We start from the raw sequence: 23789 nt of genomic DNA, 5'->3' as shown, positions 1-23789 counted from the left end.
CATTTCCTGTTACAAAAAGTGCACTTAAAATAGGGTGCTGTAGTTTATCCATATTTGCTTAGCTCTCTTAACAGAAATCTTCTTTGCTGTAGTCTACAGAGTATTGGCTTTCTTTCCTCTCCACTCTGTTGATTGCACACCTTAGCAATTCTTTACCCTTCTTTGTAAAGTTCACATTGAGTATGAAAGCAAATTGTTAAGCATGAGATTGGATTTTCTACTCCTCTTTCCAAAGTAAATAGCTAGCATTCCTCTTCATGCTGTCAGAGGAAACCTCTTCTGTGAAGTGTGCATTTCAGAATTACCCACGGGAAAATAAAATGGTGAGGGGTTTTGCCCACTATTTAAGTAGTAGTACATTTAGGTTTACTGCATGGCTGGAAATAAGTGATTGGAAAATGTGCCAAAACTGATCTGGTTCTAGGTCACTTTGTACAGGGATAAAGCTCTTTGATTTTCTCAGCCTGATCACTGTGTTATTTTCATACTGCTTCTTTGAAGAAAGAAGAATTGCTGTCTATTACTATGTTACAATCTGCCCCAAAGTTTTAAAAGAACAATGTTTTTTAGCTCTGAAGAGTGTTCCAATCGGTTTCCAAGAATTGAAAGGCTAGCATTTTGTGTGTCTTCCCCGTGAGCTGAAAATGAAAAATAAAAATGCAGAAAACCACAGGTCAGAACACAAATGAAGGCCAATATAAATGGAGGTGAAATTAATGTTGCCTGATGTTTATTTCCCTTTAACAAAAATGAATCACAGCTCTATTTAGATATTTATAAAATCAAGTAGTATCCTAAAATGTTTCACATACTAGAGTATGTTTATATTTTCTCTCATAGGTGATTTTTCTACACTTAGGTATGTAACATTACATGTATTATAATCTGTTTTTATCAGGTATACTTACGATCAGCGCTATGGCAGAGCCCTAGAAATCTACCTAACTCTGAGGCACAAAGATGTCTTCCAGTTGATCCATAAGCACAATCTCTTCAGTTCTATCAGAGACAAAATTGTTCTGCTCATGGATTTTGATTCAGAGGTGATCTTAATGATTTTATATTCACTTTCCACTACATATATTTTAACAGATTAAAAATAAATGAGCTAGTATTGAGGCAGAGAGTGTGTTTGCTGCTTCTGGATACATTCTGAGATAAGAAAGATTGTTTGCCTAGACTGCAAAGTAATTGACCCAAGGATTATTTTTTTCCTTTGTATTTCCTTTTCTGTTTCCTTTCCGTTTCCATTTGTCACTCTCAGTGAGAAAAGTGCTAGATTCAAGATCATTGTTGTGATTCTCCAGTCACAACATTAAATATCATTTCACACAGAGTATCATTTGACCATGTTATTCTTTCCGTATATTGAATCAAATAGTAGTATTAATAAGTCAAAGAAAGGAGATAATTAATTTATTTAGGCATATATTAAATGTACTTGCCATTTTCCTTTCACCACAGTCAATTAATCTGCTACTGAAAGTTTGCAAGGTTATTAACCTAAGTTCCAAAAATCAGGAAGTATTTATTCCGTGCTGAATTCTGTCTTCTTTCTTTCCAGCTGGCTATAAAACCCAAGCAAATGAGTTTTGGTATGATCACTGGGAAGATAACCAAGTAGATCTGCTCTTTTTTCAGTGCAATAGTTGTTTAAGCACTGGAGCTAAAATATGGAGCCATCTCTACTGTATGTGATGATCTTCAGTATGCCCATTCTAAACTACATGGAGAAAAAAAGTATAATTTTTTTTAATCCCACAGAATAAATCATATCAGAAATCTGTGTTATTTTTTGAAAGTGAAGTAAAATTTTGCTCTTGAAAGAGGAAGCAGAACCTGAATCCTGGTGGCCTCTTGGCTTACATGCTCTTGTCTTCCTGATTAAAGGTATTGCTGTGCAGGTAGTTTGGAGGAATCCAGTTGTAAGGCAGGTTGAACTGTGTGTTTCTTGCATAGCCATCACCCTGCAGTTCCGTTTTGAAATGGAAAAATAGTATTTCTACCTCATTTGGCAGTGGCTTTTTGTGACTGACGATGATTCAGTGGGCATACTTCACCTGCAGTGTACGTGCACAGCATTTATTGCTATTAGTGAGGAAACTTAGGAGAAATACTCTGGAAGAATACTGTAATGCTGTACTTTCAGGGTATGCTGATGTTATGTAAATTGCTCTCTGAATTTCTGTTGCTGAAAAGAGTAGGTCTGCAATATCCATCTGACACCCATCAGTGGATAAGCACAATACTATATAGAGTGTGAGAAAATGTGTGTACCTGTTTCCTACTTGATTTCTCTTTCTCTGTTGTAGAAAGCGGTAGACATGCTTTTGGATAATGAAGATAAAATTTCTGTGAGTATAAAAAATTCATGGCATGGCAGTTCAATGCTAGCTTGTATTACCTGTCCATCTTTCAGTCTTGTAAATGGGATGTTTATCACAGGTTTGTTTTCTTTCAGATTGACAGAGTTGTCGAAGAATTAGAAAACAGGCCTGAGTTACAGCACGTGGTAAGTATTCCTATATTCTGCTGATTTCAAGTTGAGCTGAATAAACTCTTTGCTGGAAATCTCTTTTATGGTGTGTTTATCCTGTCAAAGTGCACCTGACCTCAAATGTCATAAGTCATCAGAGCCAATGTAGCTACTTCTGCCAATTTGCCCTTTAGCATGGCCATAGAATCTTTACAGTAGTTAAATGATCTTAAAATGTGTACCTGTGAGAATTTGATAACATACTGCGTCCTTATTAACATATTCCTCCTTACTGCATTGTAGGCACTTGTCTTTTCTGGTCAATAACTTCTTGCTATTATTCCTCCTTTTTCCCTACCCAAAATTGGGGTTGGTTGGTGGGTGCAGCTCTAAAATATGTTTTGCTGATCCATAGAGAAAGTGAATTGCTTGTCTTTCTGGAGCTGTAACTTCTATACACTGTTGGATTGTTCTTGTTTGTGCAAAATTACAGTATCACTGTAAGGCTGTGGCTCCACACTGCTATTCCAAAAACCCCTCGTTGGTTTGAACATGCTGTCAGTGGAGTATATAATGTGTGACTGTGGGCTTGGGCTGTATTAGGGAGGGAAGTTTAACTTGGTGCTCATTACAGATAGGGCTCAGGTATTCATCTGGTGGAGAGGTGATTTATGGGTTAGAGATCTGATTATGGGGAGCAGATCTATGAAAAGTGCAGTCCACAGCCCAAGAGCTTTGCAAAGGCAAGAGACAGAGTGACAGTTTACAGAAGGGATGCATACAGAGGAAGGCAGCAAAAATGGTGAATGGTCTAGAGGGGAAGCCATGCAAAGAGCAGCTGAGGTCACTTGGCTTGTTCAGCCTGGAGGAGACTGAGCGGAGTCCTCATAGCTATTTACATCTTCCTCACAAGGGAAGAGTCAGAGCAGGCACTGATCTCTTCTCTGGTGACCAGCGACAGGACCCAAGGAAACAGCATGAAGCTGTGTCAGGGGCGGTTTGGGTTAGATATTAGGAAAAGCTTTGCCCACTATAGTGGCTGGCCACTGGAACAGGCTCCCACTCCAGGGGAGTGGTCACAGTATCAAGCCTGTCTGAGTTCAAGAAGTATTTGGACAATGCTGTCAGGCACATGGTGTGATTCCTGGGGCTGTCCTCTGCAGGGCCAGGAGCTGGAATTTGATTATCTATGTGGTTCCCTTCCAATTCAGGAGTTTCTATTATTCCATTAATAATATTGAATAAGTGGGTTTGAATTCTGATTCTTTTTTGATTCCTAGTATTTGCACAAGCTTTTCAAAAGAGACCACCATAAAGGCCAACGATATCATGAGAAACAGATCAGCCTTTATGCTGAATATGATCGACCAAACTTACTACCATTTCTCAGAGACAGCACACACTGCCCACTGGAGAAGGTAAGCCCCAAAAATCTAAGCACGGGTCCTTGATTTTTATGTCTGGTCTGCAGCTTGTAGTCTTGTGAATTTCTAGCTGTGTCTGGTACTGCCCTCTACTGCCAATATGAGGGATCCTTTGAGTTTGTGACCATCGCCTGCAGTTTGGTTTGCGGAGCTGATGACAGCTGAGACTTTCCTCTCTCAGCTCACAGGGCAGGAATTGACAGGTATTTTTTATGCAGAAGTTCTGAATTCACACTTGATGAGTAGCTACAGCATATCTACTCATCAGTGCTTAGCCTGACTGAGCAATAGGTTATGGTTACAAGAAATTGACAAGCATTTTGCCAAATCTCGGAGCTGTCAGTGTTAGATCTTGAAAAATCAGTAGCTGTAACTGTAGTTTTTCTATCTTTTTATTCTAAGGTCATAAGTTTCTCTTGAATAATATATACAATATAAGTCACTGAACTAACAGGGCTAAAAATATTTTGTCTTTGTACTCTGGCTAATACGCTTTGGGTTTTACAGAGTACCAGGTTTCCACCTTCTAATATATATTTTTTTTTTCTATTTTCCTTCCTTACTCTTTCTTGTTAAATTACAAAATGCATAAAGGTAAGGCCAATATTGAGTTGTTTCCCCTGCTTGAATTATTGTGAAACAAATGGAAATTCTAAGTTTTCCCATTTAGATGGGTCAGTATTTTATTATTTTTATTTATTGCTGTTAATGGCTGAGCAGAGCAGACCTTGTGAAAGGATGCTCATCCATATGCAGCTATAATGATGACACAGTGGAGTAGTTTTCAGGTGTAATATTGAATATTGTATTTTACATGGTTAACATTCCAAAGAAAAGCAGTACTGTTCCTGGTAGCTCTCTTGTTTTGCATTTTTTTTGTCTACTGGAAAATACTTTCTTAGGATTGGAGAATTAGGATTTGTTGAAACCATTACTTGAAACGAGATTGACTAGTTTAGGCAGTGAGACTGAGAGGTTTCCAGCCAGAAACTTTCATCTACAGTATTGACTTACTTGTTTTTAACTTTCTGATTTTTAGTTTCTGCCTTATGTATTATTCATGTGATCATGGTTTTATGTATAAAACCTTACCAGCATTATTTTTTAATCTTGAGGCAAATTAGTTTTAGTTATTGCACATCCATCCTCCTATCTTTAGTGATGGGTGGTGCAGAAAATGCTGTGTGAAACTGATGCTCATTGCTGGCACTGCTTTGCTGAAGATACGGGCTATGAGTGAGAACAGGTCAGAGACTCATCAGCTTCTGGAAGGTGTGGTGCAGTAATCACCAAAGTCAAGACAGAAGGATGTTAGAAAAAATGTGTCATTCTAACCTTAATGTTAAAATGTTAACTTCTTTCAGTAAGAAGCTAAGAGAGAGAGGAAAAGATACTACTAATAATTCTGTAATTATACTTTTTACCATGCATGTCATATAGTAATGCTTCTTGTGACATATAGATCTTTGTTCTAAGAAAATGAAAAGGGGACTAAGAATTTCCCAGTTACCAATATTTTCAGTTCCTGTTAAGCAAGTTCCAACACAGTGTATAAATTGCAGAAAGCCATTTCTGTCTGAAAAAATCCACTCATTATTGCTCTAATGAAATTATAAACTCATCAAGAAGAAATAATTTGTGCTGTCTAGAAGTAAGCCACTTTTATTCAAGTGCAGTTTAGAGAACGTTTTAAAAATAAGCTGGAAGAGAAGCAGGAATGTTTCCTGTTTCCCTCTAGAGGGAGCATGACAGTCAGGAAATGTGCAGCATCTACAACTACTGAATACCTGGTGCTTTGTAGTTTACCTTGTAAGTGGAGAGGAAAAAGAAGGCTGTCAGCTGTGTATATAACTTATTAGTATTATTCATACCTTTATTCACCTGAAGTATCTGGTTGGTAATTCACTTACCCCTAGCCCAAAATTCATTGTTCATATCTCTAATCTTCATAGTAACCCATCTGAAATTACGAGAATTGGAAGGAAAAGTTAATTCTTACCTACATCTTTGTTTGTAGTTGTACTTCATGTATTTAAAGTTTTGATTTCTGAGTGTGAAAGTCTTTATTGGTGAACAGTTGTCTTTACAGGAATGCTATGAATCTTGAGTTTGTTTTCTGTTTCCAAACTGGAAACAGACATGGCATCGTTCATGGCATACCAGCCCTGCCGATTTCCTTTTACTTCTAACTTGTTGGTCATCAGTTTGATAGTTTTGGTAATTGTGCTGGTTTCCAACTACACACAGATTCTGTAGCTGCTAATGATACTTAGCCCTCAGGTCTTTAAACCAAATTTACAAGAAATGCTTCCTTCATATTCTTTCATATTTATTATTTTTGCATTGTCTTCTTGGTACAAAATTCAGAGGGCACTCTCTCTCCTGAAACCATTTTGGTTACCCTGAGGAGATCTTCAGCCTTGTGTTGTTGATGAATGTCAAGCAGACTTCCATCACTAGGGACCACATAAGTCCACCCACAGGAAGCAAGTCTTGACAGCAGATAACCTTAATGTTTTTTATTAACCAACTTTTGGAGGCAGAATAAAGAAGTTGCCGGTAGAATTAAAGGCAGAGATTGACATAGTCCAGACTGAAATACCTGTCTGTCCCCAGATTTATTCAGTTTCAGAGAAGAATTTTTAAAAGAGTCTTGGAAGTCATGGAGTTTCTCTTCTTAATTAAGGCCAGAGGACCTGACAATGCCTATTACGGGAGCTGTGTTCCTGTCAAAATGAATAATGTAACTTTGTGGAAAAATCTCTTTAAGCCACTTGCAGCATTTGTGATCAATAAAATTTCATGTTACATGGTTTCCTGTATTCTCTTCTCTCCTCTCTTCCCTTAAATTCAAGGCTCTTGAGATCTGCCAGCAGAGGAACTTTGTAGAAGAGACAGTCTACCTTCTGAGTAAGTAACTCAGAATAAGTAACTGTGATAAATTACACCACTTTTAAACTTTTAATAAAGTTTATGATGTTAAAATGTATTGTCTAGTATCGTTTTACATGCTTTCACAGAGACAAAGTTGGTATGCAGTCAGTGCAGCCAAATAACATGATTTAGAAAATAAAACAAAGCACTGGATGGATATGATGTCTTAACTTTATATATTTTGTTACTGTGTTTCTTACTTGGTGTTCTTCTGGGGCTCTGAAAGTGTTGCAGAGGCTATGGGGAACACCTTGGGCGGGTAGGTATTTTTGATACAATCTCCAGGAGAAGAGTAATACTGTTGGTTTTGACAAGAGAGGAGAAATTAAACAAATGTTTTCTTCTGAGTACATCTCAGCAGCTTAGTATTATCTTTTGCTAAGGTGAAAGATTTGCTTATATTGCTTTCTATCTTTTTTCCCCTTGAAATTAATTGTAAATTAACTCCTTCAGCAGACTAAGAATTCTATCTCTGAATGAGAGGCATCGGAAGACTTATATGTATGTTTATGTATTAGTCATGAACAGAATAGTAAGCATTTTTTAAACAATCTCTGGTTTAGTAAGAAGATATTTTGTGGACCATTCCACTGGAGAGTAGGATTTACAAATGAATTTATTTAAAAGAATAGTTCATAATTTCTCCTACGTCCACCTGTTTCCTCTTATTTTTCATGAGTGTAGGCTGCACTATACTTAAGGCAAATTAAGAGGGCCCATGTGGGCCCTTGAAGCTGGTATTTCATGTTATAGTTTATGTCCATACACATACACATACTCCCCCTCATGTTAGGTGTTGCTGCAGTTCAGAACCCCACAAATGACCCAACACATCCTTGAGAAAGCCTCCAAGTCCCAGTCCAGCAAACTGCTCCAAGCATTTGTTCAGATTATACTGATTTGCATTCCTACATCTGAATAGACTAGATTTGGTCTTAGTTGAATTAGTTTGAGTCAACTTCACACTTACAAAATTCTTACTGAAGGAGCACTGAACACTGATAAGAAATTAGCATTTATAATCTCTTTTACTTATTTTTCCTTCCAGGCAGGATGGGTAATAGCCGCAGTGCCTTGAAGATGATAATGGAAGAATTGCAAGATGTAGATAAAGCTATTGAATTTGCCAAGGAACAAGATGATGGAGAACTTTGGGAAGATCTTATTTTATATTCTATTGACAAACCACGTAAGTAGGATAGTTTCTGGAAGCCTTGCATGTGTGGAATGCTGTTGCAATTAAAGGACTGAATTATTCACATGTATGTTAGAGAAGGCGTTTATGTATGGTCAGGGAGGTGGTCTGGCTTGTGAAGCACAACATAGCTGTCCTACTGTCCGTAAAACTTGCAGTAAGGCAGCATGAGGGTGTGCTACACAATGAGTACTTGGAGGCTTAACATTGAATAAGCTCTGCATAGTTATGCCCTTAATGACAAATCAAGGGGACAGTAGTGCTTTTAATCTAGCAGAATGAGACTTTATTTTTAGACAGCCTCAAAACACAGTCTGCAAGCATGATGAGAATGTTGCGTACTGTGTTACTACAACTTCTTCCCTTCGAGATTCTGAAAATGAAGAGCCCACACCTTTCTTCCCCTCAGCAAAACAACTAATTTATTTTGTTTCTGGATTATAAAGGTAAGATTGGTAATAATGAGTGCATTTTGCTTTTCATCCATTATATTAACAGCTACTCCAAGTTAAAAGGATGGACTCAGAAACGTAAGCATCAGTGTTGTCAAGGAGGCAGGTTCAAAGAAGTTCAAATGACTAAGAAAATAGAGAATTTTCCTAACTATCTACTCCATTAGTTTTTGCAACCTCTTCTAGGGCTTTAAATCAAGACTTTAAAGTCTCTCTTGGCACCTCTTTTCTGGGGGATTGAAAGTCTTGTTGAATTAGTGTGAGAATATATATCTTTTCATCCCTTGGCTGCTAATTTTGACAGGAAGAAGTTACCAGAATCTGTTAAGCCTTGAGAAGAATGGCATTCTCAAATTACCCATACTTGAATGCATCACTAGAAATGATGCTACAATCAGTGACATCTTTAGAGCAAAAGGGATTCAAAACGTACAGAATTCTCTCAGTTTCTATATGTTACAGTTTCTGCCTATATGCAGAGCAACTCTAGTGATATTCCTCAGTTGTGGGGGTTAAAGAAAAAACACAGCCTTGAGTCATCATTCTAGTGTGTTTTTTTAGCCAGATGCTCTTCAAAAAGCAAAAGACTTCTATCATGTCACTCTCACCAGTGTTTAGAAACACATTGAAATCAGGTTAGGTGCGTGAAAATTTGTTTTTAAACCCTGGAACTGGGAATGGAATTCCCACAAAAGGTAGTTAATTTTCTCACTCTGTTTGCTTGAGTGCTCTTTTTATTGAATCAAAATGCATTATTTGCTTGTAAGCTTGGGCTGGAGACTCAGTTACCACTTTGCTGAATATGCTGGAAGTTCTGTAAATTGCCAAACTGTATCTTCCTCTCTTTCCCAAAGGCTTGTATTCAAGTAAACACAGCTGCGAGAAACATACAAAGACTCTAAAAGGGACCTAGTGTTTCCACTTAGTAGAGAACTGTCAAGGAATAAGCCAAAGCCTGCAGCTTGTCACCAAAGTAGCCTTTAATCAGGTATTTTGCCAGATTATTTTTCTTAATTTCTTTGCTTCTTGGTTTTCACAGCTTTTATTACTGGTTTGTTGAACAATATTGGAACCCATGTTGATCCTATTCTTTTGATCCACCGCATTAAGGAAGGCATGGAGATTCCTAATTTGAGAGACTCACTAGTGAAAATTCTTCAGGACTACAACTTGCAGGTAGATGTTGCATTCTTCATGTGATACTAATTTTCAGAGAGACAGCAAAACCTCTTTGTCACTGAACAGCACAAGAAATGGCTATCATGATTTGTTCAGTCATCAGTCATGGACACTGTGAGCCAGTACAAAGCTGTGACAGAAACAGTGGAAATTTGCCAAGATCTCTTGATGGCTTCTAGCCCTTCTAAATGTCTTTCATACTGTCATAAGCCTGGTGGGTAAGTAGAAATGGAAGCATCTTGAGTGATTTTACACTGCCCAACTGTCCAGTATTGGAAAGTTTCACAACGATTACTTTTCATTCTCTCACATGAATGCAGAGGCACAATGGAGGCAGAATGCAACATGCCCTCACTGAAACATTCACCAGGTGTTAGAGCTATATGTTAAGTGTCATACTAACTGAAGGAAGATGAACTTCTAAAATCAAATTTATGTCAATGGTGCAGAATCAGTTGGTTAGAGCCCGGTGCTAATAATGCCAAGGTTGTGGTTTCAATCCCTGTATTATGGACCATTCACTTAAGAGTTGGACTCAATGCTCCTTCCAACTCAGAATATTCTGTGCATGTGTTGCTGTTTATGCATAAAAAAAAAGGACTGTTCACTGGATTATGGGAGTTCTTATCCCAGATAATTATACAGATATGTGCAGTTCCCTACATGGTTGGTTCTGACACATGTTTGTAAGAACTTACAAGAAGCATACCCTTCAGTGTTCCCTGAAAGTAGCCAGTAGGGTGTATTGCATTGCATATTTTAAATCTCCCTGCTACAAAAGGAGTCCCAAACCTGAATTCTCTGTCATGCTGTTCTGCATCTCTCTACTGAAAGAAAGCTACAGAGGAGTTTGAATGCCTCCAGTATGACTATGCAGAATCCAAGAAAACATAGCTCAGTAGGCAGCTGAAACTTCAATTTTCTGAGCCTCAAACATTTGTTCCACATCTGCCATTAGTCTTTCAACATTTTGAGCAAATAGATGGGCTTGATGATTGCATTAAGGTCACGGTTGGTGTCTTGCCAGGCCAGTAAAAGCCCGTATCTCTCTTCCAGGGCAGGGTTTAAGCGTTTCTAAGGCTTTTCCATTATTTTATTTTTATATGAACTTCAGATTATAACCTTGTCTATTTCAAAGGAGCATTTTACATTTCTTCATCTCTCAATTCTTGTTATATGCAAGGAACCTCCCCGGATAAATAGATACATGTTTGCATATAATGCATGTTGTAACATTACTTCCAGGTTTTGACTTCATTGGGTGCTAGTGTCCTTCCAAAATGATGCTAGCTAAATACCATGCTACATTTCAACAGTTGCATGTTAATCTTGCTGCTGTCAGTACCACCATTGATCTTCCTGTTCCTGCATTCTCATGAAATCAAAATGTAGTATTTGTTGTGTTTGCAGGCAGACTGAGAAAGTGCTATAAGCATAGCTTTACACATATACAAAATATATTGTGTGGCTTCAGACCAGGCTGATGACATCATTTGGTCATATTTTGGGGATGAATGTATAATTTTTTTCTTCAAATACCTTTTAACAGAATTACTTTTGAATTAAAAGGGTGTATTTAACCTTGAGAATGATACCTAAAATGATTTGCTGTTAGCATTGAAATAATTAATGGATTTCAAATTAATTGATTGTAAAGTAGAATTGGATAGCTCTAGGGCTAAAGTTTAGATTTCATAGGGATAATAGAGATTAAGGAAGCTTAATGTAATTTGTGCTTGGCTTGCTTGTATGATAGAAAAAAGTATAGCCTAATAAAAGGCAATATTTCAGTAAGTTATAGTTTAAAATAAGTATTCTTTAAGCGTTACTGGCAATGTAAAGTGCACTGTTTATGAACAGATGGTATATCTACATTGAAATTTAGGGGTCTTATTGCTGGTCTTGCACACTCGCCTAAGTAGCCAATTGGCAAGCTCAGATTTTATAAAGGGACTGTTTCTGCATTTGGCATGTGCTCCAGGACATGGCTGGGACTTCAGGTGAATGTCTAAGCAGCCTCTCCTTGCTGAGGGCAGTTCTGCCTTAGTGGAACTGTTATTGCTGCCTCATTAGCTGTTTTAAAACGAGTCTTTGGTGTGTTTGTATAATGCCTGGTCATACCTCTACACGTTGTGTAGGTTCATGCTGAGAAGTCAGTGGCCTTCATTCTGGCCTGGCACAACTCTGTCTTTTGGTAGAAACCTCCTGATACGTAGCATGAAACCTACCAGACATTTTGAACTCATTCAGAAATACAGATTTCATTGGCTAGGATTTTCTATAACTTCATCTTTTTGGATCTTGAGATCTGTACGCATGTAAGTTTCATTGTTCTCATTTTCAAAGGCAAAAAGAATCTTGTGCTAAGATCCATGGAGGAGCACAGGCAAAAAGAGAACCTGCTCCTTGACTTGCAAGTCACTGCCTAACACAAAAACTGTGGTGGTCTTTTCATAATGTTGGCTTCCCAAACAATGTTACCACTGTGCCATTATATTGTTTAATTAATGGGTTCCTTTTGCAAGCCCTGATAAGACTGTTTTATGCCTATGTAAGCATGCAAATGCAAATTTCCTATTATGCTCTTGATTTTTCATACCAGTAAACTGTACTTAGGTGTGATTTGAAATATGGAGGAGTAGGAGTTAGAAGCAGGGCCTTTGACAGACTTTGTCTTTTTGAAAACCACTCTTTCCATCCCAGCAAAACCAAGTAAATCAAACTGAGTGGCTGCCAAAGTACGTGTGACTCACAGACAAGAAAGTCTACTAATGCAAATTTGATTGTAATTTTTTTTTTTTAATACGGACTCTTCCTTGAATAATTTTTATTAACATTGGCAGACTGCAGACTGATTGCATCACTTTAACAAATTGCCACCCACTAGATGAACTGCTGCAACTGTTCTATATGCTACTATAAGCTCACCTCAGCTGTGTGATTAACGTTTAAAATCTGATCACTATCAACCAACCAAGCATAGCACTAAAGCAGAATTAAATATTCTTTTGGGCAAAAACAAAACATAGATCATGTACAATTTTTTTCTTAGATTACTATTTCAAGTAAGCACTACTAATTTGCTTTTTTCTCTGACATTACAGCTCTGCTTTACAAGTAGGGATCTATTAACCTGCCTTCCAGAATACCCATTTTTATTTTCCAACTTCAGGAAATGTAATTCTGCCATGAACTTAAAACTGAGCACACTCCTAACTATTCCCCTAAGCAGGGAAATATTTAAGTGCTCATTTAAGTGGTTTTCTGAATTGGGATTAAAACTTGAAGTGATTTTTTTTGGTTTTTTCACCCCTGAGGATGATTTATTTCGGTTTTTTCTCTTTGTCATCATTTGAGTTAATGTATTAAAGCCATAGTACATAATCAAGTGACACTGTTTGACTGTAGTGATGAAAGTTTATTTACTGCTGAAATAATACTGATTTTAGTGTTTATACACAGTAACATTCACAAACAACAAAGTTATGAAGACATAGACAATGAGAACAAAATTATAGTTCTCTGAATTTTAATAGGAGCATTTATCAAAAAAGTGTAGTCTGAAGCTTTTTTATTGCTTTTGAAATCTACGTTGCTACCATAAATTTATAGATAAATTAGACATGTTGGCTTAAAGAGAAACCTGCTTACTTATTAGAAATTACACATTCCTAGTGCTTTTTTTATTTAAGTGCAATTAAATCACCGTTCTCCAGGTTTCTAAAGCATTGTATCACACATTTCACAAAGAAGACTGGGAGAAAAATCCGCTTATTTGTAGACTTGTGAGTTAATTATAAGCCTGCTAAGCTTTCCAAATGTATAAAATAGGTGTCTTTTCAGTTTTGGTTTGTATCTGAATGAAATGTAGCAAATTATTGTGGTATTGGAAGACGCTTAAATACCTCTTTGTTTTATAAAGAAATGCTTCATTTTTCACCCTATGGCATTTGTAAGAATAAAACTTTGAAAGATGTTGGTATTCTAAGTCTACTTTTTCCCTAGCTTTAAACTACAGAAGCAATTTGTTTAGATATAGTACTATAGATTTTGTGGATTAGGCATTTTAGTCAAATGTTGACTTAGTAGTTTGCACTTTGCTTGAACCTGCAGTAACTCTGATGGGTAAGAGACATTGATCCATTCGCAGACTCCACATATATCCATTCATAATAGAGTTTATGAACTAGCAGAACCCAGGGATAATCCAATGAATGCTGCTTGAAATAGCACCTGGAAAAATTGTTAGGTTATGGTCCTGAATGTAACTAAAAATGCTGTTCAGACACCTTGGAGGCACTAGGGGGCAGGTGGCAGCTTGCACAGGGGGACAAGGCTGTAAAGATTAAAAATAATGTGCTTTTAATTGTGGTAGTGATGCTATTTGAAAGAATTTTGGTGAGTGGCCTTGAGAAAGTTGGACTTGTTTGAGGGTTAAGCTGAATCAAGGCCTGAATTTACTCCCAGAGCTTTGAATATACCCTTTCAAATTAACTGCATACTGCAGTGCTTTTATTTAATGTTAGGCATTTGTAAATCAAGACTGTTTTAATTAAATAGAAGGGTTTATGCCTAATATCTTCCCTAATAAAGCCAGAAAACAAACTATTTTTTGCAATAGCTGTTTTGGTTTTAGCAGTTTTCATTAATTTCATGAAAGGCATTATTTTTGCACAAAACTTCTTTCTGTAGGTGCATGATGCTGTCCTGCTTGTGCTCACAATTATATGCTTTTAAAGGATAAGTAAAATTCAGTTTCATTCTCAATTCTGTTTCTTCTTGGAAAGTGGTTTCATTATAGATTTATGCCCAATGTCAGTTTTAACTAGTTCAACTTAATCTTAGTCCACAGTTACCTACTTCTCCTCCCTTTTAATGAAGCTCCCTCTCTCTTGACTCCAAATTCCTTCTCCTTTGCTTTCTGTAACTCTTAAATTATCCATCTTTGAGGTTTTCAGTTTCTACAGAAGTGTTGAGATATATTACCTTGAGAATTGACATTTTACATTATGCATTGTGATTTTTCCTTTTGTAATAATAGCTACCTACTGTATTCCATTTCTAGCAAAATAAGGTCTGACAGTCATTAAATGTGGTATGGAAAGATCTTAGTGTTGTTTAAATAATGGCAGAAAGTGCATATTTCTTAAAAGATACATTTTATCAGGTGTTTCTGTTACTCCTGGGTTTTCAGGCATCAAACAGTATTGAGGTTTTCCAGTGATCTAGTGATGTCTTCTGTTTCCCTCTTCATTTTTCTTTTTTAATGAAATTTTCCTATTGGCACACTGTATTTTAATTAGAAAAGGCTAAGACACACTTCCATCTTCCCACTGTATCTTTGTTCTGCTCCTTTCATTTAACGTGGTTGAAGCACCAAGGTTGTCAGAGTTCTAGAAACATTTGGACAGTGTTCACAGGCACATGGTGTGATTCTTGGCGCTCTTCTCTGCAGGGCCAGGAGTTGGACTTGATGATCCTTGTGGGTCCCTTCCAGATCAGGATATTCTATGACTCTATGCTTGTTTTACTCCTTTTACTTCAGCATGGGGGGGGTTTCATCTGTCTTTCTGAAACAGTCTCATTCAGTTGTCCTTGCTAAAAGTTTCTTGGGTTTTTTTCAAACCTTGCAACATTTTTCTTTATTTAGAACAAAATTTTACATTCTTTGTTGCCTTTGGATAAAGTTAGCAGGGGAAAGACATAGCCAGATTGTTCCTGAGATTATCAACAGATAAAAATGATTAATTTTCTAAGTGTTTGTCTCGTAGATCTGCATTCAGTTGCTGGTGCTCTGAAATGTTTTATAGCTCAATGTCTCTAACACTGGAAAACTGTCATTCACCTATTGATATGCCCAATTTTAAATGCTCATAATGTTACTCAATGTTAATTTTTTCAATGTACTTCAGATTTGTGGTCTTATCTGCATGTCATTCTTAGTAGTGTGGCCTTATTACTGCACAGTGTGTATGTAAAAAGGTAGAGTTTTGGACCATGTCCACGTGGCTATAAAATCTATTATTGTATTTCTTCTTAGGTATTTGCATTCGCTGTATCTTGCACTATCTTAGAATGCTCAATATTTCCTGTAATACAAATGATCAGAAGAAAGGAAGGAACATTGCTTCTTTATACCTCTCTTTTAGTAGGGTTGGTCACATTATAATTGACTGTGAGTATCTTTGGAAAGCACTTTTCAAAGGGATTGTTGTCTTGGAAAACAAATTTCCAAACATCAATTTGGGAGGAGAAAGAAAAAATTCCAAAATACTTACTTGGGTTTGTCATATTTCCAAACTTGCTTCATTAAGTATTGTGAAATAAGGCTTGTATAATTTCTATGCCCTTGCTTCTTCTGTGTTTCAAAACAGTTTCAGGCAATGACAAGTCAATCTAATGAAAAATACCAAATAAGTCAAAAGGAAGCTGAGACTTCTGCTAAAGAGGAATGAACTAGGGACCTTTGATTAGTTGCATGGACATTTAATACTGCTTATTAAATGACACCTCAGCAGGATATATGTTGGAACAAAATATATTTTGAATTGCTCTGTTTACGAAGGTTTTATGATTATCAAATATCTTTTCTGAAGAAGACAGGAAAGATATACATAGCAGTTGTTTTGAAATGGTTTGGAAATTAATTCTGAGGGCACTGTAAAAATTCCTCGCTGTTGTAATTTATTAACACCATCTCATAGAAAGATGTTCATAATTTATGATAACAGTATCTTTGTAAAGGATTTTATTTCCTGACATTTGTTCTTGTTTTGTGGGGTTTTGGGTTTTTTTATTGTGGACTTTTCATTTAGGTAGAGGTGATGGCAACAATAGGTTCCTCCTTTGCCTCCTTTGTAATACCTTGAAAAGTCTTAAACATTCCTTGCACTCACTGTGGCAGCAGAGAAACACAGTGGTGATTTGTCAAGATAGTTGATATGCCCATCTGTTCAACAACCACTGTCTTTTATGTTCTTTGCACCAACAGATCTTGCTGCGGGAAGGTTGCAAAAAGATACTCGTTGCTGATTCTCTTTCTTTATTGAAGAAAATGCATCGAACTCAGATGAAGGGTGTCCTAGTGGATGGTGGGTACAGAGGAAACATGATGACTTTCAAGGTTTAAGACTATAGCTTGGTTTATTTACCCCCTGACTGTCTGCTTTGGAAGCTGCCCAAAAGCCTGAGGTTTTTTACCTTATCTGTGGAGTGTGGTAGGATACTAGATGCTTTTCCCCTTTGCAAAGGAATTACTTGTATCTCAAAAACTACAAGACCCAGCATGCAGCTGTTTCTCTTGATCAATATCTGCAAAGCCAGTAATGTATTGTGTCCTGCAGTTTGTCTGTAAAGGCGAAAATGTTGTTTGGTGCTAACATGGACAGTCAGACGATAATAATCTGCAACCAAAGCAAAAGATGCAAGGTGGTTGTCAGAAACAGTTGAAAATATTTTGCAAGGTGCTAGTGATGCATGTGAGCAGCACTGTAATTCTCACTAGCTGAGTGTTAATAGCAAGAGACAAAAGCTGACAGGACAGAGTACCAGAGCTTCTGCTCCAAAATGCTGCAGTTAACAGCCACCCATCCCATGCTCCTTTTTTTCAGTTTGCCTTTTGTCTCTACAGCACTGATCCTAAGCAGCCTTAGTCCTGCACTTCTGCCATCATCAGATCTAAATATTTATCATGTTGTTGTTAGAAATGCTACTTCAATATCGCTCTTCAATTTTTAATAGATTCTGTTAGGCATCTTAAGTAAATGCTTTAAGACCAAGCTCCATTTCTGTAATGGCAGTATGTTCATGGCTGCTTTATAAAAAAGTAAACATGGAGTTCGTTAACAAAGCTGTTCTTAGTTTTCTTTTGTTTTGTTTTTCAGAGGAGAATATCTGTGAATCATGTCTGTCTCCAATACTTCCTTCAGGTAGGATGCTTTTCTAGGAAAAAAAAGAGGTTGTAAATTTTTTTAATTAGTGTTTTAAGAGGAGCTACAGTTTGCATTTATTCATAAAAATGTGTAATCTCCCTTGGTGATCACTGTATAAATTTCAATCTCCTATGCAAAGCTTGCTTTTGAATTGTGACATGGAAGTGGAGTCTAATTGGACATTTTTTGTTGCAGTAAACCCAGATACTCTTTTTTTATTCACCTCTTTTTATTCACTTATTCCTTATTTTCTGTTTTGAATACATGGAATTCAAGGCAACTTTTAATTCCATCAACATACGTATTCTCAAAGATTATTAGAACCACAAAACTAAGCTGCTGCCACCAAATCTTGTCCTCCTCTGTTCGATGATTTAGACTGAACTCGAAGATTATAAAATTTTATGGAATGTACTTTTTGTCTGAATGGTGGAGAGTTCTTGGCTTCAGTCATGGCTGCCATGTTTGAAACATCTTAAAACCGACTAGCTTTAAAACACCTTCTAAAGTTAGTTTTGAAACTAGAAATTCAGGATGTTATTTTGGAGATGTATGTGCTGCAAGGCAACTGTAGTCCAGAAATATCAATGTAGCTGTTGGGTGTCTTAAAAAGAAGTAATTTTACTAAGAGAATATCTGTCGTGGCATGTTCAAACAAGAATATATAAGACAAAGCATATGTACAGACATTTGTTTGTTTTCTAAATGTTAATAACCCGATAGAATTAGTTACAGTTTATCTGGTTTCTACTATTTTTCACTTAAATAAATAAATAAAAACAACTATACTGGGATCATATGCAGCAACATACAGAACAGGAAAACCTGGCAGAGTTGAACGTGCTAGTGCTTTGAGGTATGTATGTTGAGGAAAAAAAGAGCCAAAGTAGAATGTGAATGATGTTCATGAATAAGGTGGTTATTCTTTAGATATGTGGATGTTGTATTTAGAGTTCTAATTTGGCTAAATATTCATGTGGGAAGGAAAACCCACATCATGCACCTAGGCAGCCTGGTGCCAAATTTCAGGATCGTGCCGTGCAGTGCAGGCACTAGAACTGCTCAGTATTCTGGTTCTCTTCACACTAGTGCAAGAATTTTTCTGCTAACTTTTCTTCAAAGCAGCTGTATTATTTGGTGGTAGTTTACTGTTCTCCCTGCCCAAATTTAGCATGTAGCATTTATTGACATGAAAAATTCCTGGTGGAAGGGTATACAGCATTTAAGCCACAGAATAAAATTGTTTTGTAACTCCATCACTGGTATACATTACCTGAAACCATCACTCTTCATGGTTTCTGTGAATGAGCCAGAATAATTTGGAAACGATTTTGAGAGATGTTACTCGAAGTTTCTCTGTGTATAATAGAATGTGGGCATATATTGCTGTAGCCCCTAAATCATTTGTTTCATTGCCCTGTTGAATGAATTTCTTTTCTGTTTCCCAGATGCATCCAAGTCCTTCAATGTGGTAGTGTTCCACTGCAGACACATGTTTCACAAAGAGTGCCTACCTGTACCTAACACAGTAAGAAATCAGCTTAATATGTCTGACACCTTTGCTGGAGATAAAGTGATACATTATTTTCTTTTGTCCTTAGCTGTGGGGAAGGACATGGGTCTATGAGGAATTATATGATTACAGTAATAACTTGAGATGATACCACATAGTAGTATGTGACTAAGGAAAGGGAATTCAAGGACACGGCCACTAAAGTTCATCCAATGTGGAAAGAAATCACTGCTGTTTGAACAGTATTTTATCACTTTCTGCAACCTGAATATGTAATCCAGCTCTGAGACATACAGGGAATACAGTCTGTCTAATTTTTTAATTAATTCTTTTCCATTCCAGCTTTTACTTTAATTAAACATACTCAAAGACAAGAATAAAGGTATTTTCTCAAGTGAACCATATTAAATGATTCTGACCTGGAAGACAAAAATCAGTCATTTCAGAGTGAATGTTTAAATATCTTTGTAATCATCCTTATGCTCAAAACATGTTTTTCTTTATAAGTTTTTGGGAGGGTTGGTTGGTTTTTTCAATTAACACAAAGCAAAAAATAACTTCTAGATATAACAGGGTTTAAATTTAGGAATGAAATCATTCAAATGGTAACAAAATCACATAGAAAATTAAGTTTTTAAGATTCTGTATCTGTCTCTGAAAATTTATATGTAGTGAAAAAATAGCTTTAGTGAATCACTTCTTCTGTAAGTAAACAAAGTGCTTGCAGCCATATGGTACAGCATGTATACTTAAATATGTTATGAAAAGCTTAATGTATTAGATCATCTGTATGAGAAAGCCCAACTAGTAAATATTTCTTCAATATTTATCCCAAATTTTATTGTGAAAAATAATTTAAAATTTATCTAGCATTCTCAGTTTTCTGGGGTCAGTGACTGGTTAGGTGGGATTTTTAAATGTTACATTGATATTATATGATATCTATTCATAGACAGTATGTATGAATACATGGGTGTCTGCATGTGAAGGAGCCAAATCTCCCCTGTTGTATTGTATTTTGTGACCTTAGGTGATCAGTCATGTTACTGATATTTGGTTATTGGTGACATACTGAAAGGAAAATAGTGCATGCACAAAACACACAGAGCTAAACACAGAGCAACAATAAATACATATTTGATGTCAAATGACAGTATTTGGGCCCTGATCTCAATTGTCAGAAATCTGTGGAGCACTGTCCAAAGACAGAGCTGTGACTAAGGCATCCAGTGATTATTGGAGCTGACCAAGTGACTTCACTCTCGTCTTTATATATTAAGATAATCAGTGATGCTTTTTACTGTGTACTTTTCATTTTTGGTGTGGAGGAAATTTGACCTTACTCTCCTGGCAGGTGGTGGTAATGCCCTTGGAGTGAGTGGCGAGTTGTACCCTCTGGCTCCAAAACAGCCTGCCTTACTATGTTTTTTTATATTGTCTTCCCTCACCTGTCCATGACTATGTTGACAGGGAACAGCCTGACTGTGAGCAGTAATTTTGAGAAGGGCATTAGCACTTTTCATTCATCTTCACACATTCTGATGTGACTACATTTCTCTGAGAGTTTCCTGTTTTCTTTTTTTGATTTAGGTATCTTCTGTCCAGTTCTGCAATATATGTAGTGCCAAACACCGGGGGCCAGGAAGTGCAATCCTGGAGATGAAGAAATAGCAGTTACCTAGTTCTCCATGTCAGTCAGTGACACCAGATCTGTTAGGACCATGCAGAGCCACTGTATTTTTCCATTAGACATCATTTCTGTATGTAATTTTGATTGTGATTTAAAAGTGGTTCCTGTAATTTATCCTGTTTATTGAATATTTTGGGGAAAGAGAAAATGTGAAAACCTTTCTCTGGTAAGTCTTTGTTATGCAATTCATATGTCATGGTTCCTTTGCTCAGCTTGTTACTTCATACTGGAACAGAAAAAAAATAAAATGGGAAGAAAAAACCCATACAATTTAGAGATTTGTGTTTGCTATCAGTTAATGTGCTTTACAGTTTGGATCCACATCAGACTTATGGTTAGATATTGTAAAGAAAAATGTATTGCCGTGAATTCAGCTCACCAGACTACTTCAGTCCTGATTTAGTCTATTAGGAACCTGTTTACCTTGAGACCCATAGGAGTCTGACTCCTTTCAGTGGAATTGCTTCAGAACTTGAAGTTGTCTGTGTGCCAGCTCATATCTTCAGTTAACAAATTTGTTAACCACGAATTCCATACATTGGCAATTTGCCTTGGTTACACATTCATAGTTCATTAGAAACCGGTTAATTTCTCAATTCATATTCACAATGCAATAGTTTAAAGTGAGCTTTTCTCATGTTCAACTCATCCAGAAACTATATTTTTAAATGTCAGCAGTAGGTCTTTATGCTTATTTTATGTGTGATTGAAGTGTATGATTTCATTTAAGTGCAAGGGAAAAGTGTATCTGACCTTTCAAAGGTAAGATCTCTAGAAGTTTCTTTTGGCCTTAGAAAATTAACAGCTAAGTTAAGTCAATCAGATGTTAACAAGACCATACTTTTCATTTGAACTGCATTCTGTTTTGTTGATCCAAAGGAAGTGATCTTTCAGAATGTCTTCACAGTAATGTAATCCGTTTATAATATATGCTGACTAAATTCAATATAAGCGTCTTTTCCTTAAGAAAAGTAAATCAGAACTCCCCAGTTATCTTTCTGCTTTTTAATAACTTGGGTTTGAAAATAAAAATATATTGTTTTGCCATCAAATTGTACAGTTTAAACAAGTTAACATACTAAGTTCTAAAACAATGGTATAGGGATACTGCGGTCTATCTGTAAAACTGGAAAATACAGTACCTCTAATAAAGTACCTTCTTCTGTACTTTATTCCCATGTAAGTACACTTTAAAATAATTTTTACTGTGGAAACTTGGATTTCTGGTTTATGTATACTCATAATACTCTTTTTAAAACCTCTGGGCAATTGGTCTTGCAATCTGAATAATGATTTTTTGTTGTCCACTGTGCAGATCTGTATAATACTGGAATAAAATTTTATGTGTTTAGAAATGCTAGGATTTACTCTGCATGATTACATAGGCAAAACAATCATTAAAAGAATAGATCTCTTAAAAGCATAGTAATCTGTTGTGTTAATACAGACAGCTGAAGAAAAATTTTTAAATGGTGCAAATTATTAATGAACATGGAGTAGGTGGCATAACGTAAGGATAGGAGGTTTGTAGTGGTGAGCATAGTCTGCACACATCAAGCTTCACTCATAAGAATTAGTGAATTAGTGACTGGCTTTGCAGCTGTTCGTTTTCAGCAGGTAGTACACATTCTCAGGTATATTGTTCGTTTATCCATTCTTCACTATACTGATCAGGAAAGCTGCTTAGATTCCTAGTAAATTAAATGCTGCAGTGAGCTCAAGGGTTGTTTCACCATGATGTTTAAGTCATTGCATGCCATGCCTGTAAAAGTTTAAAAACTTTTTTAAACCCCCGTTCTTCAGTAGCTTTAAGCAGCTTTTCTATATTATATCCTGAGAATGCAATAAGCTGTCAGCTTACAGGAGGAAAAACTCAAATTGCTTCTATACATGTATATGGCAAAGTGTCCTGTAGCTTAGAGTTATGTGGTAATTTCAAGAAGGTGTATTTTTTACTTCAGCTTGGCCTTAAATTCCCTAAAGCATTTGAGCATTTTGTGACTCAGTTTGCTAGTCTGCCATCATCAGCAATACTGCATTATACCCTGGCATATTCTTTGCGTTATGCAAGTAATTTTAAATCACTCAATGAAAATCTAATCAAAATCTTCTCTAAATCCAAAGCTTCTTTCATTTGGGCTTCAGGGACTACCCTTTTCATGTTCCTGAAGTCCAAATTTGCTTGTTAAGATTCAGCAAGAAATGTACAGACCTGACTTTGATTCACTCTTCTTCCTAAGAAGCCTTTACACCGTAGAAAACAACTGATGTTAGAGTCTAAAATATTCAGCTACCCAAGAGCTTTTCTTCTGAAGAATAATTTTGCCCAAGAAATAACTGTAAAGTTGCAGAGCCTTTCAGAAAAGTAGAGTAGCACTAAATCAGTTTCACCAGCACTTACTTCAGATGTCAAAGTTCTCGTACTTCTAAGGTAAACTTAAAATAAACTTAAAAGCTATTTTTTCTCTGATACATCCTGTTCTGTGTGAGTTCTTGACCAATGAAGCCAACTGAAAGGATTTGTGATGTATCAAGTAAGTACATACTGGTTTGTCATACCAAAAGACAGAAAACTATTTTGGTTTGTAGCAGGACATCTCACCCCCACAAGAACTTATCTCATTAACCTGTCAGATAACTCAAACAAGACAAGCTGTCTTGTAGTGAGTTATTTTGGTGCCATGGGGTTAACACTGGTCTGGAATCTCCCAGCTGCCAATAAACATCTCGTTGTTGAAGTGAGATCTGGCCCGGTAAGTTGTCTGACTGACAGACACTCACAAACTACGAAAACCTCACCAAACTTTAACAAAGCAGAAATCTTCTATACATTTTCCTGAAAATGTATGGGAGCTTTTCTCATGAGTAGGGATGCCTGCTTTGCAGTTACTCTCCAGGGCTTAAATAAAGGAATCTGTGTACATTATCATCATTTCAGTGGTAAGTTACATTCGACTCCTAATCAATACTATTTCTTTTGCTAGCTTAACTATAG

The 23789-nt window shown here is 36.6% G+C and overlaps 1 protein-coding gene across 4 annotated transcripts in view; it reads left to right on the top strand.

The window, feature by feature from the left end:
- VPS41 (VPS41 subunit of HOPS complex) overlaps positions 1 to 23264 on the top strand; it is a 113588-nt gene extending 90324 nt beyond the window's left edge. For all 4 annotated transcript variants that reach the window (XM_032103283.1, XM_032103303.1, XM_032103292.1 and 1 more), the window contains 11 exons: positions 899 to 1043; positions 2313 to 2354; positions 2462 to 2512; positions 3757 to 3894; positions 6756 to 6810; positions 7883 to 8023; positions 9521 to 9657; positions 16652 to 16751; positions 17544 to 17588; positions 19040 to 19119; positions 20695 to 23264. In XM_032103283.1, the coding sequence (XP_031959174.1) occupies positions 899 to 1043; positions 2313 to 2354; positions 2462 to 2512; positions 3757 to 3894; positions 6756 to 6810; positions 7883 to 8023; positions 9521 to 9657; positions 16652 to 16751; positions 17544 to 17588; positions 19040 to 19119; positions 20695 to 20775 (1015 nt within the window). In that variant the 3' untranslated portion in view covers positions 20776 to 23264. The remainder of the gene's footprint in view (positions 1 to 898; positions 1044 to 2312; positions 2355 to 2461; positions 2513 to 3756; positions 3895 to 6755; positions 6811 to 7882; positions 8024 to 9520; positions 9658 to 16651; positions 16752 to 17543; positions 17589 to 19039; positions 19120 to 20694) is intronic.
- The last annotated feature ends 525 nt before the right edge of the window (positions 23265 to 23789 follow it).

This window comes from Corvus moneduloides, chromosome 1 (assembly GCF_009650955.1).
Source record: "Corvus moneduloides isolate bCorMon1 chromosome 1, bCorMon1.pri, whole genome shotgun sequence".
NCBI classification, from domain to species: Eukaryota; Metazoa; Chordata; class Aves; order Passeriformes; family Corvidae; genus Corvus; species Corvus moneduloides.
Note: the sequence above shows the minus strand (reverse complement) of the source record. Positions and strands in the feature narration are given on the sequence as shown.